The following is a 15,586-nucleotide window of genomic DNA, read 5'->3' on the forward strand; positions in this document are numbered from 1 at the left end:
TCTCTTGACTTCATGTGCAGCAATCCAAAGCCCTAAACACTACTCTGCATTGCTGCTACCTTCCTAATTTGGAATATTTTACCATTTTTTCTTCACATAACTTGTGCATGCTATACAGCCAAGATGCACAAATTCTCCAGCCCTCGACGGCCCTGTATCTTTGTTTTTGCATTCCATCTGAGCTCTTAACTAATTAGAGCAATAATTAACTTTAGTGGGCCAAAAAACACAGTGCCTTTCTAATAATTCAGTTAATTCAGAAGACACCGACTTCATGTGTGTTACTACTATGTTAGACTTCAGATTAAAACATAGTCCATTGATAAAAAGCACAGACACTGATACAATCAACAATAGTGCTTGTGCTTAATATTACCTAAATAATATACATTAAGATACAGGCATAAGGCCTGTAGTCTAATATGTTTCTGATATGTTTCCTTTGTCTTCTGTTTTGCTTACAGTTCAATTCAGGTTTTCCCATATTCCCTTCTGCACAAATTAGATTTTGAAACTGAATCCTAAAATGTCAATGATATATTTAATGTAATAACATTTTATCTCTGATCTTGAAAACCCCTTCTATTTGTTACGCCACAGATAAGCACAAGATACAGATTAAACTTATAACCCTGTTAGAGTAAACAGATGGTAGCCAAAGGGTAAAATAAAATTACAGTGATTGATTGTATTTTTCTGGCACCAGTACAAAAATAATTGTCTGCAGGTTACGTAGGAGATTAATGCTTAGTGTTCTGTAATTCTGTCCTTTGGCGCCACAAGGCTGTAAAGATTAAGTATCATCACACAGTGTGAAGTGTAATTTTGCATAAAATAATAAAAAATACAATAAATGTATCTCTACATGGATGGAATTTGGTTCAAGTCTCCTAAAAATCATTGTTAATATATCAGTACAGACAAATTGCCCAATGCACATGGACATGGTAGTGAAAACTCAGGGTAGTTTCTCAACACTTGTCAATTTAGCAAGTCTGGAGTTGTTAAACTCTTCATTCCCTCCTCAGAAAATGACATCATATATAACCCCTGAATGTGTATGTTTATACCCATTTGGATAATTTGAGGAATGGCAACAGAAATGGAGCTGAGTCAGAAAGTTATTCTTTCAGGGCAGTGATCAAGCTGCAGGAAACAAAAACAGCAATATTTACAAGTCTAGGTTTACCCATTTAAAATAAAAAATAATACTTTATCACAATCCTGTTACTACACTTATCACACTACATTATACTAATTTTTTTAATTTTGCACATTTGAATATATGTATGATTATCCATTGTTTCGCAGTATTCAGGTTGCTGTTTTGTTTCAAGCTCAAGAATTCCAAAAAGATATGTGCAAATTCTGAAACTTCTGTGCTGAACCCATCATAGGAAAGCACTAAATAAACAATTTTTTATAACAGTGCCATAACACAGATCTGATTTTCTGCTTTTTCCTCTAATGCAACCCTGAAAAGCCCTTTCAGAAGCTATTTCTGCTATAGTCTGTCAACCAGCAGTCTAAGGGAAAAAAAACTGCATGAGAAAACTCACAAGGGATACATGCAGAAATTAGGAAAGACCATTAAATTAAAAGAAAATGTGTATAATATCCCATGTCCTTCAGGCTAAATATATTCGCTTCATAAGCATTTTCGTGAACAGAGTATGCATATACCTTCCACCATGAGCTCTTGATATCTGCACAGAGCAGCTCAATGATATCACCAATATGGATGTTTAAAGGAGGGCCATTAAAAGGAGGTGGGACACCTTGGTAGTCACGGATAACCAGCATCCTTGGTAAACCTGAAATAAAACCACAAAAAAGAAACAACGTGTTGAAGGAGTGGGAATAGGACATCATTTTTATTCATTACTGGTTTTCCTATTCTTACATTTTATGTTCTGGATAGCACTTTTGCCAATGGTTTTGCAACACAGCCTTGTTCTAATTTATAAGAGGTTACATGCTGCTGGTACTGTAGACAATTACACTTAGCATTTATAAATGCAGTATTGAATTAAAATGTGTACATATTTTCAAAAATCCTGTTGTTCCTATCTTCTTTAAAAGACTAACACCCAAGAAAATGTGCAATGCTTTGTCAACTTCGAAAGGAAAAAACATGTGTTGTGTCTGAAGTTTTTGACAATGTTTGTAAGATATTCTGACCAGAATGAGGTTTGATTAAAATTAAAAGGAATACACGATTACCCTTACTTTGTTGTGACCGTGAACTCCCAAAATAAAAGAGCAATTAATCTGAACTTAGAATGAATAAATAATGAGCTTTGTTTTTTTGGGGAGAATACAGCACTTCATAGCAGAGTAAGAAATGCCTATGTATTCCGAATGGCAAAACACAGCACAACATATTTGGTTTCATTTGCTAGCATCTTTCTAACATTCATGGGTTGGCTGCCATTGCAAGTGGCATGCTGTAGCAATTATCCTAATTACAGATTGGAGAAATGATTCTGTAATTAACATAATTGAGCTCAAAGGTCTCCCACTGCTGGATAAACCATGCAAAATGAGCATCTATTCTAAGGAGTCAAATATTTACTGAAACGTGCATTATCTCAAATTAAAATCCTAACACAGACTAAAATTGCATCTGAGAGGGAAGCAACACAAAGATTACCCAGGGCATTTTTTTTTTGTTTTGCGTTCTTTTCTTATAAACAACATGCAAAGGCATTCTTACACTTGGCTTTCACTTTTCGTGCCCTGGGATAAAGCCCGAGTTACAAACGAAATAACTTCTCCCTCAAAGTAAAATAATTCACATTATGGAAGCCTGTATTGAAAGGATCCTTTGAAGGTAGTTTAAACAAAGAAAGGCCAAGGAAAGATGCTTTCTCAGGGGGAATGACTGCACAAGCATCCCAGTACTTTGTAGTTAAAGACAAAAGAGCTATACCAATAAGCAATAAAAGACTGTTAGCATCGAGAGAGTTTTTTAAAGAAACCATGAGAATTCCAGCAGAGCATTTTAGACAAATGCTTTCTGGGTAAAGGAGCTAAAAGCAAATAAAGTGAAAGCTTTTTCTACTGACAAATACCTAGACAACAGATTTAATAAGAATCATGTACCATATTTAGAAGCAATGCATATTTGCATTTTCCATTTGCTGATGATTTTTCAATTCCTTTTCAATATTAACAAAGTAACAAAGATAATTCTTTAATATATACTGTAGCTCTGTTGTAAAACAAACTAAATAATACTGCGAAAAAATAAATCCTCTGATGCCATTGTTGTGATCAATAAAGTCTTGATGTATAAACCTTTTAGCACAGTGCTGTTTCAAACAAAGAACAGCAGCTGATTGAAAAAGATTATTCAATGAAGACAGAAAATATAAATTAATAAACTTCTCACTTTACCTCCTGGGTGTTTTAGAAATGTTCTACGGTAAAACCAGTAGGATTTATTTTAAAGAAAAATTCATGCAAAACTAGCGCTGAGGTAAAAGCTTCATGTATTCAGCCCCGTGCTTCTTGCTGTGGTTCAGATGTGGCAAGATTAATGCTCATCAATTTCAGCCTTTGTCAGAATGTTCAAAGTTCTGAAATCAGCATACTACTGTGGAATACCGAGTGAAAAGGTCAAGACAGTGACTATGCACGGGAAAGGTTTTCTGTTTGCACCTAAGACCACTGTCTTAGCCTGTGATTCTCCACACCCATTCAACCAGAGAGAAATGAAACAGAATGCAGGATGCCAAATGGCATCTTCCTGTCCTATTTGTTTGACTTCTGACACTGCCCCTTTCCCTTATGTTCCTTGATATGTTAAAGTCTTGCCTACTTTTAATATATAAAAAGGAAAGTGTCACTTCAGTCCAGTGAGCATGTCTTACTGAGTGGTAGGGGAAACCCTTTCTCTGTGATATACTCCCCTTCAGCTGATTGAATTAAAGATCTCAGTTTGACAATCTCCCAACCTGAGTGAAGACTGACACCTTTTCAGTTATTTAAAAAATATTTAAAATTTGATTAACATAAATAAAGGGATTCAGGTGGGCAGCTGCGTCAGCATGCGAAGTCTGCAAAGGAACAAGTGATAGGTTTATTTGATGCTCTCTCTTTTCAGTACAGAATAAACCTATTACTCGTTCCTAAATAATGGAATGGATGGTCAGTGGTAATATTTTAGACATTTTATCACCATTAAACTGCTTTGATGTTGGAGAGAATAATGGATTTCCCGGTGGACATCACTTATTTTTCATTTAAACCCTACCCTCTTGAAAATGCTTTACTCTTGGCACCCAACCACTTTTCTCCTCCATAGTTACTGAAGCTTTCTGATAAGATCTTTATTTTTTAAAAATATCCCCACTGTGTGCATGCTAGCACTCTTCATTGAATGCACAGTAAATATAATCAACTTGTTTTCCAGCATTCCTATGTGTGTGCTTTCATTAGCTATCACAGGAAGTTACTGTACCTTTACCTTAACTTTACTCTAGAGACATACTCTACAGTAAGTTAAAGATATTAAATATTCACAAATACAATATAATGTCATATAACTCTTTAAAGACAATAGTATCATTTTATAGTAAGAGGTTTGAGAGTATTCCTTTTAAAAGTTCTACAGTATATAAGCTATATATTACCATGATTATCTTCTCTCTGACATCATACATTATAACTGGTCACTGCTTCTGAAGGATATCATTTTAAGCATACAGTAGTTTTCTACATATACAGTACCTTGATTCGAATAACAAAAAAAGTTTTTTTAACATGAACTTTCATGTCCTGCTTAAATTTGTCAATTAGGTCAATTAGTGAATCAAAGGCGCTGAACATATTCCAAAATTTTGTACAGTTGAATAAGTCTGAATTCCAAAATAGTCATAAGCTGTTATGAACTATTTTATTAGCATGGGTTTTGTTGCCTACAATACTTAGTTCTGTTTAGCTTTAAATGGGAAATGACAAAAAAAAGTGATTTAACATTATGAAGATAAATAAGTTTTATCTCTAGGTATCCAGTTACCGACAGTTAAGTGTGGGTAACTTGCAAAAGCCTGTCTTTTACTGTGCGAAGTACAATGAGTTATTAAAGCCCTGAAGCACAATGTATATTAAATGAAACAAAGACAGCCAAGTTTAAACAATCATTTTCACAATCCATGTGAGCACAGCATTACAACACAATGCCAAAACACCATACTAATAGGACTGATTGTTCTTAAAGGCATATGATATAAGTCAAGATCTACAGTATGTTAGTATGGTTTGTATAGCTGTATACAGACTTGTATACTGAATACTGTTTGTACAGTACTACATTTACAGGCACTTAATAAGACTACATTTATGTAGTCTTTTATGTTAAACTCAATTTATAGCAGCAGTCTGATTTTCCTCTGAGGTCTCATATCCCAGTAGTGACTAGGCCCAGGCTTGCTTAGCTTGTGAGATCTGATGATATCAGGGTAAAAGGCAGTAACACTTCTGTCCATTGCAATGTACGGTGGTACACAAATATCTTTATTGGGCCAACCGGAAAGTCATATTCAGTAATAAACAGATATCTGTATTACTATAATGAAGCATACTGACCTGGATCCACGTGTCTCTTTTTCTGTTGGAAGAAAAATGTGAAAGATAAATAGGGTGTTATCTAAATAAAGTACTTCTAGCAAGACTGACAGTGTCAATGATAATATGCAATGGTTCTATGGATATATGATACAATAGGCTGCTCCTTGTAACATACATCAAGGTGAAAAATGTTTTACTTTAGGATGCATTCTACATTACTGTGTCTATTTTTCAAATATTTCACTTTTAGATTATTTTTCAGTTTAATGTTCTATCTAAACTTAAAGAGTTCCTGCATAATTTTAATAAATGTAATGTGTCTTTAGTGCATTTGTCAAGTGTAATGTGAAGGGTACTGTTATGTTAAAATACTCTTGTGAAATAGTAAAAATATCTACCTGTCATTAAGTCAATGTTATATAAGAAAGCAAACTTATGAACACTTATCCACACCATCAGTTTATTTTGATGTTTTGATACTCATTATTTTAAAAAAAGGATAAATATAAGGTAAAATAACTTGATGCAACAAAAATCAGCATATATGAATGAAGAAAGCATATATAGGTATAAATAGTATACTATTACTATTTACAACACAATACATTTCCAAGGTACATAATTTTAAAGCAAAAATACACAAATATAAAGGTTAAGGAAAGATTAAAGAATGTTGAATGCAACAAAATGATTACAAAAATAGTTCTAGGTACTGTATTTTTAAGAAACATGTCAGAACAACTTGAAGACCTTGTTCTGCGTGTTTTTAAACTATTGCAGAAATATGTAGCTGCTCTGGAAAATCATTTAAAGTAATGCATTTCTTACCTCTGATCTTAGCGTACAAGAACCTGAAATGAGTTTGAAAACAGGCATCATGAATTTAATCAGATTTCACAGAGAAAAATTGCTGAAGTATTTTCTGTGTGCTTGGCTAGCGCTATCTGCTTTGTTTTGTTCAGCAGCATATACCTGTCAGAAGCTTAACTGCCCTGGGGCAGGACTAAAGAGTTTGTTTCATTGGTTCCTTTGAGACTGCCTTTAATTGGCTGTCTATCATGTTGAACTTTGTCCAATGTTGCAGAAACAAATTCATAGTTTTGAGATAATTCAAAAAAGAACTACAGAGGTAAAACGCAGATTACAGTGATTTGACAAGACAAACAAAGCAACGTGCTGTACTGGCAATTCAATCTCTTGAGCAAGTGTAGAAAATTCTCTTGCATTACTAATGAAGGAATTGAAGTAAATATTATGTAAAAAAAAGTAAATATTAGGCAATGGCTTTGGGGATGAATTCCAAAATGTACATTCCATTTGTTGTGAAAATCTTTTTTGTTTTAATTCCACTTCATTTCCTTCAGAAATAACATGACAATAACGTGTAAAATGCTTGTCAGATGGACTAAAAGGCATGAATATAAATTTCAATGGATGTTTATGGTCACAGCTCAAAGATCATTAGATTAGGGTACAATTGCAATAACTCTAGCCAAGCAGCTGTCCCCATTTACCAGTCCACCATCAATTTATCTGCTCAAGGACTAAGTAACTTTCATTCTTCACAAGAGTGTGGAAATCCAATTTTGCTCAGAATTGTCAGTGATCACTCAGCACTAATTGTATTCAACACTATGGTGTTTTCACACAATTCTCTAGGGCTTTTACAGTTTGTCTGTCTGCCCAGGTATACTCCTAGAGTGCATTAATTTCATAATATGGTTTGATATGAGTAGTGCCAAAATGAACAGGAAATGACACTCAGTAAGACTGAGGGTCAAAGCTCAGTGCTGATCTTACAGAAGTGTACTAGTCAAGAAATTCATTACCTGTGCAATAAACTCATTTAATTTAGTATTGTAATGGAAAAAGCAACACATTTCCTTTGTCTGTTTCAGGTCACTGTTCTGGAGTTGTTTCACGTATCGCATAGTGATATTCAACTTATCTTTAAAGAAATAACTTAATGGTTTGTCATCAGCAGTGCAGCTATCCCCTTCTGAGTACCTATGAATTTTGATATGTGTTTGTATTTGCTCTTCCTGTTAAACAAACATATTTATGGGGAGATACATAAGCTGAAGAAAATCTGAAATGATCAAAAAAGACAGTCAATAAAAGTAAGTCGCAAAAATGGCAAGCTTAGTGGTTGCTGAAAAAAGTAGCATACTATAGTAAAAAAAACACTTAGGCAACACTATTGCACAAAGAGTCCCTGAATCTATTATAAATGAAGGAATTGAAAGAAAAGTTTCTTTGCCTGAGTTTGTTTTTCCACAGCTGTCAATCCTACCAAGACACTCTTTGTGGGCTCCAGCGCCACATTTGGAACAGAGGTAGCCTTGGTAAAATATTCCTCTGAAAGAAAAAAAATGACATTTTACAATGTGGTTCTAGCTTTCTTTTAACAAGCACAGCTCCCGAGGGCTGAAATGATGAGAAACAGGTGCCTGGTGTCTAACAGACCTGCAGGTTTGAGGTCAAGTGTGTCACTTCTCTCCTTGTACAATAAAAAGTAGCCAGGGAGCCTTTCTGAAGAGCTTCTTATTTAATATAAAACTGATTATCTTAATGTCACATCAAAACAGACATCACATTTACAATAAAACACAACATACTGTCCATAATTTTCTTTTGACAGCACAATATTCACAAAGTATCTCAAAACTTATCAGTTGAACTGTTATATTTCCCTATCTCTACAATGTTGATTGACATATTTTATTTATATTTTAACTTCCCTCTTCTTTGTTCTATTGCAGTTCATAAATTAAAATATCTTATCTCATTGCAACAAAACCGTCCTAGGCAGAATTTACTTCACTAACCTATGACAAATACAATCAAATAACTTCAATCACAATCCTAACTGAAAAAGCATACAGCATAACTTACTGAATCTGACTATCACCCTAAATAAACAAAAGTCTTCGCTTAGCGCCGCTGGCCAGCTACTGTTTTAGATTTGCTACATTAATATAGAAAATGTTCAAATAAACTGAAGGACAAATCAAACTATGAAATAAAACCCTAAAATGAAAGATGAAGAGTGACTGCAAGCTGCGCTCAGAATCATTATGCAAATTCTTTCCGTCTTACTGACGGCTTACCTCAAAAGCATATGGCAGGAACTGCAAGATGTGATCCTCTCGAAAGTATGCATTTTGAACTCATGGAAATTTCCATTTGCATTTTCAGGTCTGATGTTGGATCTGTAGGAAGGGAACAGGTGTGTGATTACTGCGTCTTCCTTCTGAGGTTATGAGTGTTTAAGAAATAATGGTTGTGTAAGTCCCAAAAAAGCCACCATTGCTAATGCTAACATATATGCATTAATATACAAACAGATTGTTTTGTACAAGGCTGCAATTTGGAGAAGGCTTTAGCGTGGTAGCAGGATCCTGCTGTGCATTACTGTAATTATTTTTTCACATGAATGAAAACACTGATCTTCTCATATTTTCTATAGATGTTCTTATGCATTATGTATATTTCTATACTGTACATGCATTGATATATGCCTCTCAGTTTATATAGTATATATGAACCATGTACACATGCACTTAAACACACATGTGGTATTGTACACATTAATTGCTGAAGAAATGTTTTTTTGTTGCGTGAGTTAATTTCTTTTCGTATTTCACATAACATGTTTTGATCCAGTTGTAAAGGGTTTAGGAAAGAACTTCACACTCATGGGAATTTATAACTAAAGTTATGTATCCCTTTAAATTGGTTCCAAACTGATTCATTTTCCGCTTGATAAAGAAGCTTTATTGAAATCTTTTTAGATTTGTCCTTTCACTTTCAAACAGATGCCAGCACAATGTTCGGAAATGGCATTCAACACAATTAACAGATTGAATTTTACTAAATAAATGTATTTGACTTTGCACTGCAACCAGAACACCCCCTGTTGTAAACTATATTAGGTTATTTCTGCCAACAGGGAATTTAGAATTGCAAACCCACACACAAAAAGAATTTAGCACATTGCAATTTCAGTATATCAGAAATATAAGTCATTTGCAATTCTACTTAGCGGGATGATTTTTTTCTGTTGTGTACTGTGTTACTTTAATCAAAGGTACGTGTTTGATCAGTGATAAAGCCCCAGCCTGGATAAACAAGAAAGAACTTTATGTCAACACACTCTTTTCCATATGGCTTTTTACACTTGCAGAAGGTTTTTGAAAATGGCGATTCAACAAACAGATGACCCTGCATGGCTCACAAACCAATTTTTAGTGACTGAACCTGAAAAACAACCACCAGCAGTGGCTCCCGCAGTGGTTATTGCCTTTCACGTGCTTACATTGCCATTCCAAACTGCTCCAGCCACTTCTTTTTTAATTCTTTTGTTTTGAAGAAGAATTCAAATCCGTTTTGCCCCTGGTTGTGTGTGAGGTAGAAGCCGTAAGACCACTGTTAAAAAGAATTATAAAATTAAACACATGATGAATTCACAGGAAAAAAAGACATAACAGCCATTAAAATAAGTGTTTAAATTAAAAAGCAGCTTGATATTTGATGAAAACTATTAAAAAGGGCTCTAAGGAAACAGTCTATAAAGACTCCTAAGTAAGAGGGGAATAATTATGTTTAAATGTGTTTGCATCTTAGTACTGAAGCTAAAATATGTAGGCTGTTCTGGAAAACCCTTGAGTAATTCTGTTATGAAAGGGTGGAAACCACTTAATAAGGGGTCATTAACAATAAATAAGGTTTACAATTCATCCTTTACTGTTGAGAATCCACCAAACATCTGTGACTACTTAGTATTTTTGCATGTGCAGAGTCTCAGGTGATCTCTTCAGTCCCACAGAGATATAGTATGATCACAGTAAGCATACAAGCTAATGGGTAAGAGCACAGATCCGTCTCACTTCAAAGGGAGAAGGCCAGTGGGTACCTCTTCAGCAGAAGAATCCTTATTTAAAATCATGTTTTGGACCACCAGTTCAAAGACAATTGTCATTAAGTGTACAGTATATCATGTCTGGCAACTGAGAGCAAACTCATTTCCTGCTACAAAATACATGATTTGCCAAAGGCTGAGAAAGACTGACAGAAAAAAATATTGGAAGGCTTGTAAAGATGAGCAGTAACCTTCCTTAATCTTTAAGGCAGAGATGAGGCACATTCAGACTATAGAATGGGTGAATAATGACCAAATATTCTATTAGATTAGAATACTAATAACAGTTCTAAAAGATCTGTTTATCCACTTTGAAATAATGCATTTCAAATGCTATTCAGAGAAGAGCACTATCTGTGATTCCTTGAAAAAAAACATCCCGAATGCACATCTCATCTCCAGTTTTTCATTGACATTTTGTTTGTATATTGTACATTTAACAACAAACCTTTCTATTTTCTTTGTCTGTGGTGGGGTTGTTAGTGATTTTGTAGTTGTGGAGATCAATTATTTCTTTCATTTCATAGTTGTCTCCTCGTCTCTTGCAAACAATCACCGCTTTGTCGAACAAGAAGATATGCCTGCATCCAATAAAATAGAGATGTGAGCGTGCCTTAAGTAACTTACAGGGATCTGAGTCTAAAAAAAGAATGGCAAAAAGATATACGTAATGATATGTTCTGCACAACAATCTCACCTGTCTTGTTTGGCACGTTTATCTAGAGAAGCTACCCGTACCTCACCATCGACTTTTGGCCTTCCAAACTTTCTTAGAGACTGATTCTGAAACACAAATTACACGCTTGAGCTTTTGTGAAAAAGGGAAGCCAGGGCGCCTTTTTGTTTCTTCATTTCACTTCATAGACTTACCATGTTTTCAATAGACTTCTGAAACTGATCTATCTCCCGTAACGTTTCATTATCCCTTTTTACTTCATTGACATACTGAGCAAGGTCCTGCATTTCAGAACAAGAAAAATGGGAGAAGAATGTAATGTACACTCGACTCAGCCCCTGAACAGTCACCACCCAACTCTACCCAACACACTGCAGTTGAGTTGTGTCATCAAATGACAGCACTTCAATAACACCTGAGCATCCTTAATTTACTTAACAAAGTAATTTGAAACATTTGTTTATGTGATGGGACTTCACTGTAAATTATTATCATTTATTGCTGTAAAACGTATTCATACTTTAATGTTTTATTCCCATCTGGTACCTAAAGTACAGTACACCTTGTTAAGTTGCAGAAAATGATACTATTGGATAGAAATGTAGTCCAAACTGTATAAAAAATGACAATGCACTTTTTGTTTTTTCCTATAACTTTCATAGAGAAACCTCAAGTCAACATGTAAAAGAAAGTCGACTTCAGAAGTCCCTGGTCGACAATAAAACTGTTTTAAACATGCCTATTTACACTAGTTTGTTCACTTTATTTGAACAATTACTCAGGAAAATGTGATTTCCTGAACTAAGCCAGACAGTTTGAGAGAAATGTTTTCTGCTGTCAACAAATTTAATTTTAAACAATCATTTAAAACAGTTTTCTTCAGCTCTTTCTTAAAAGAATTTTAAAAACCCTACAAAATGTATTTTCTCTGCTAATGTAAGAAAAAACACCTACATTTTGCATTTACATTAGCACCATACTGTATTAACATACTAAGGAAAAATCAACCTTAAATATATTTCTTATAAACCTCAAACACAGTTTACATGGATGATTCACCCAGAATATCACATTTCCTTTGTTCAGCATTATATTTAATTTCAACTTATAGTAAGCTATAATATAGAAGAAAACAAGAATGCAAACTGGTTTAAAACAGGTCATCGTGTGTCTAACAAACATGTTTGCTGTTTTAAACACACATTTTCTTAAAATAATATTTGACTGCACACCAATGACTTAGTACAGTATGTCTCAAAGTGTTTCAGGAGTCTTTTTGTGACTGTGGGAGAGGTGATCATTTTCCAAGCAAAACAGAATTGACATATTACTGTATGTGATATGGTGAAAAGGTCAAATCACATAAACAGAGAAAGCTCTACATGGAGATACTTACCTTCATTGCATCAAGTGCTGTTCGTAAATGGCTCTTGTCAGTTTGATCATGAGTGTGTTTGACTAATTCCTGTTTAATAAAAGCAAACACAGAGCATTAATACAGTGCACCACAACTTGTTTTTATTCAACAGCTAATTAGTGACAAATTGTTTAATACAGCAGTATCTAGTCAGACATGAGAAACGGAAACATCCAGACATGCCTTATTCTAATTAGGGCATCACTCTGCATTGCTAGACACTTATCACAAGCTTCAGAACTACCCGGGCACAGAATTTCCTATTCTAGCTGTCAAGTCTTCGTTTCATTGCTTCATCAGTGACTTGCCGCAATATCTTTATTTTGCTTTTTTCACTGTTTTATGAGAAGGAAAAGCCAATTAAACAGAAAACAATTAAGTTTCTGCAAGCCCTTGCACTAAAACTTCGTATGCTTGAGTGGCAGTGCAAAAACCACTCGTGGTATTTAACAAATGAGCTTTTTTCATCTCTTGCAGTTTAAACAAGACATCAAGGACTCATTACAAAAGAAAAGAAAGGCCATCATGCAAGTCTTTCCACTTTTATCAGAACTTATAAGACAGATGCAAGATGATCCTTGAATCATTTGCATTGCTCAAACACATCTTTTGCTTTATTAAGGCCATGAGACATCAACTGTATTTTTTTTTGTTCATAGCCATGCACAGACAGTGAACTAGATTTTGAGCCTCTGACATAGTTCAGCATGCTATAACCTAAATGATTAATCTGAGGTACAGTGATGTAGGTAATTCGCTCAATAATACAGAAAGAAAATATGAAATGATGTGGAAAATCATCATTTTGTATACTTAACTCTGATACTGACACTATGACAGAAAGGGACAGCAAAACCTGTGAGATCTCCAATTGCACTTTGCACACAAGCTAGCTTCTGGCTGAGCAGTGTTGTTGCTGAAAGCTTCCCTACAGCTACAATCCATCAGCACTGCCCTCTTAGTTTCCCAGCAGGTGCTCAGTTCAGCAGAACAAAGTGAGCTGCTGTCACAAAAGAAGCCCAGCTGGCTTCATCTTTGAGGTAAATTCAGTTCTGACTGCTGTTTAGACAATGCAACCTCTCATGCACTTGATGCACAAGAAACATCCAACTGGCTAAGTGTATTCAAGAGATCACAGTGCCAGTCACAAAATATTTCCTTGCAGAACCACCATACTTAACTAAAAAGGTTACTTGGTGCCCTATACATTATCAGGTATGATATTAGTATCACGTCTACATTGTATTTAAGTTGTTTATTCACTTTTCTAAAACATTTGTTTAGCTTTTTAGATTTCCTTAATAATCAAAAAAAAAAGTATCACCATTGCATTATACAATTTTAACCAAACGGTGGTAAAATATATATATATTTGAAGCTTATATAAATATCCCAATATTGGGTTATATATATTATATATAGGAACAAGTAATAGGTTTATTCCATGCTGAAAAAAAGAAGAAAGAGAACACAACGTTTCGGCCGTAGAGCCTTCTTCAGGTGTGAGCTCCTTTGCAGCCTATGCATGCTGACGCAGCTACCCACCTATAGTACATTTATTTTTCCTTTAAGTTGTTTTTTTCACCTCAAGCTTATCTCAACAGTTATCAAAAACAATAAACTGAAATTCAGTTCCTAAAATGATTATTTTAAAGTGGTACTTTAAGCAGTTAGCGTCACAAAAAATTATGGGCAAGCATGCCCCTAGTGGAGACTTTTATGCTTGTTTCCCTCTGCACCCAAGATTAATTGTGTTCCTTAAAAGTACCCACTGTCCCTGATTATGAAATCATAACATTTAAAAATGTCTTAAAGCAACAGTTAAAATAAATATCAGTTGCATTCAAATTCTTATTAACAGACAGAAAATAATTTAAATGAAGGAATAACAAAATGGAGGTGGCTCAGAGGTGCAGTAGTTAGCACTGCTGCCTTGCAGCCCTAGGGCCCTGAATTTTATTTCAGACACAGGCGTAGAGTTTGTATATTCTCTCCGTGTTCACATACAGTAGGTTTCCTCTGGGTGCTCAGGTTTCCTCTCACAGCCCAAAAACATACTGGTAGGTTAATTGGCTTTTGGGAAAATTGGCTGGTGGCGTGAGTGAGTGTGTGTCTGTGTGTGTGCCCTGTGATGGACTGGCATCTGGCCCAGGGTGCCATGTACCCATTGCTTGCTAGAACAGGCTCCAGTTGCCCTGCAACCATGGTTTGGAAGAAGCGATTAGAAAATGGATAGAAGGATGGAACAACAATATGGATTGAGTGGATGGTTTTGATGGCAATATATATATACATTTTTTTATTTTTTTTACAATTAAAAAGAAATTTAATTTCTTTGCTGGAAGATCATTCTTATAATGAGTCAATCTTACTAGGTTAAGCAGTGCTTACTAGCCTATTAAGCACTACTCCACAATATTGTTCTTGTTTTGCATAAAGAAGCAATATCTTTATTCAGTCATGAACACTATGCAATAATTCAGTTACAAAATGCTTACCTGCAATAGCAGATGATATTTCAGAACTCTCTGCATCGGGACAACTAGAAGATCTCTTAAAGTAAACTTCCCATTATTTGCTCTCTTGGAACATTCCTAAAAGGAACAAAATGTGCTTGACAGTTCTCCACATTGTAGAAAATTAAATCTTACTGTAAATATTAAAAAAAACAAAACAGAAAAGGCCTCAAAGCATTCTGCTGAAAGACCAGTCGCAGTAACTATAATGTCTCAATTTGACCACAAGAGGGTACCGGTATTCCACAATTAAAGCAGAAATACAACACACTGACCTCTGTGACAGGCTCATTTAGCATCTTTCCACATCAGAATTTTAAAAACGGGATTTAATCAAATATTAATGCATCATTATCAGATGTTCCTTATCATTAACATAATGCATTTCTCTGTACTCACACTGTAAAACATAAACTGATTAAGACTTATTGTTAGCATGTTACATAAATGGCTAAAAGTTCAATAGAGGATCGTCACAGAAT

General features: G+C 34.8%; 1 protein-coding gene across 4 annotated transcripts in view; it reads right to left on the minus strand.

The window, feature by feature from the left end:
• vav3a (vav guanine nucleotide exchange factor 3a) overlaps nucleotides 1-15,586 on the minus strand; it is an 80,711-nt gene that overhangs the window by 17,278 nt on the left and 47,847 nt on the right. For 3 of the 4 annotated variants that reach the window (XM_088926701.1, XM_088926703.1, XM_088926702.1), the window contains exons 10-20: nucleotides 15,087-15,182; nucleotides 12,568-12,636; nucleotides 11,366-11,452; nucleotides 11,193-11,278; nucleotides 10,944-11,076; nucleotides 9,893-10,002; nucleotides 8,685-8,786; nucleotides 7,835-7,932; nucleotides 6,403-6,425; nucleotides 5,593-5,614; nucleotides 1,684-1,814 (exon numbers count right to left, since the gene is read on the minus strand). In XM_088926701.1, the coding sequence (XP_088782827.1) occupies nucleotides 1,684-1,814; nucleotides 5,593-5,614; nucleotides 6,403-6,425; nucleotides 7,835-7,932; nucleotides 8,685-8,786; nucleotides 9,893-10,002; nucleotides 10,944-11,076; nucleotides 11,193-11,278; nucleotides 11,366-11,452; nucleotides 12,568-12,636; nucleotides 15,087-15,182 (957 nt within the window). Of the gene's footprint in view, nucleotides 1-1,683; nucleotides 1,815-5,592; nucleotides 5,615-6,402; nucleotides 6,426-7,761; nucleotides 7,933-8,684; nucleotides 8,787-9,892; nucleotides 10,003-10,943; nucleotides 11,077-11,192; nucleotides 11,279-11,365; nucleotides 11,453-12,567; nucleotides 12,637-15,086; nucleotides 15,183-15,586 lie in introns of all 4 variants that reach the window. The other variant, XM_088926704.1, reaches the window with a different exon arrangement.

Source organism: Atractosteus spatula, chromosome 11 (assembly GCF_055471065.1).
Source record: "Atractosteus spatula isolate fAtrSpa1 chromosome 11, fAtrSpa1.hap1, whole genome shotgun sequence".
Lineage (NCBI taxonomy): Eukaryota > Metazoa > Chordata > Actinopteri > Semionotiformes > Lepisosteidae > Atractosteus > Atractosteus spatula.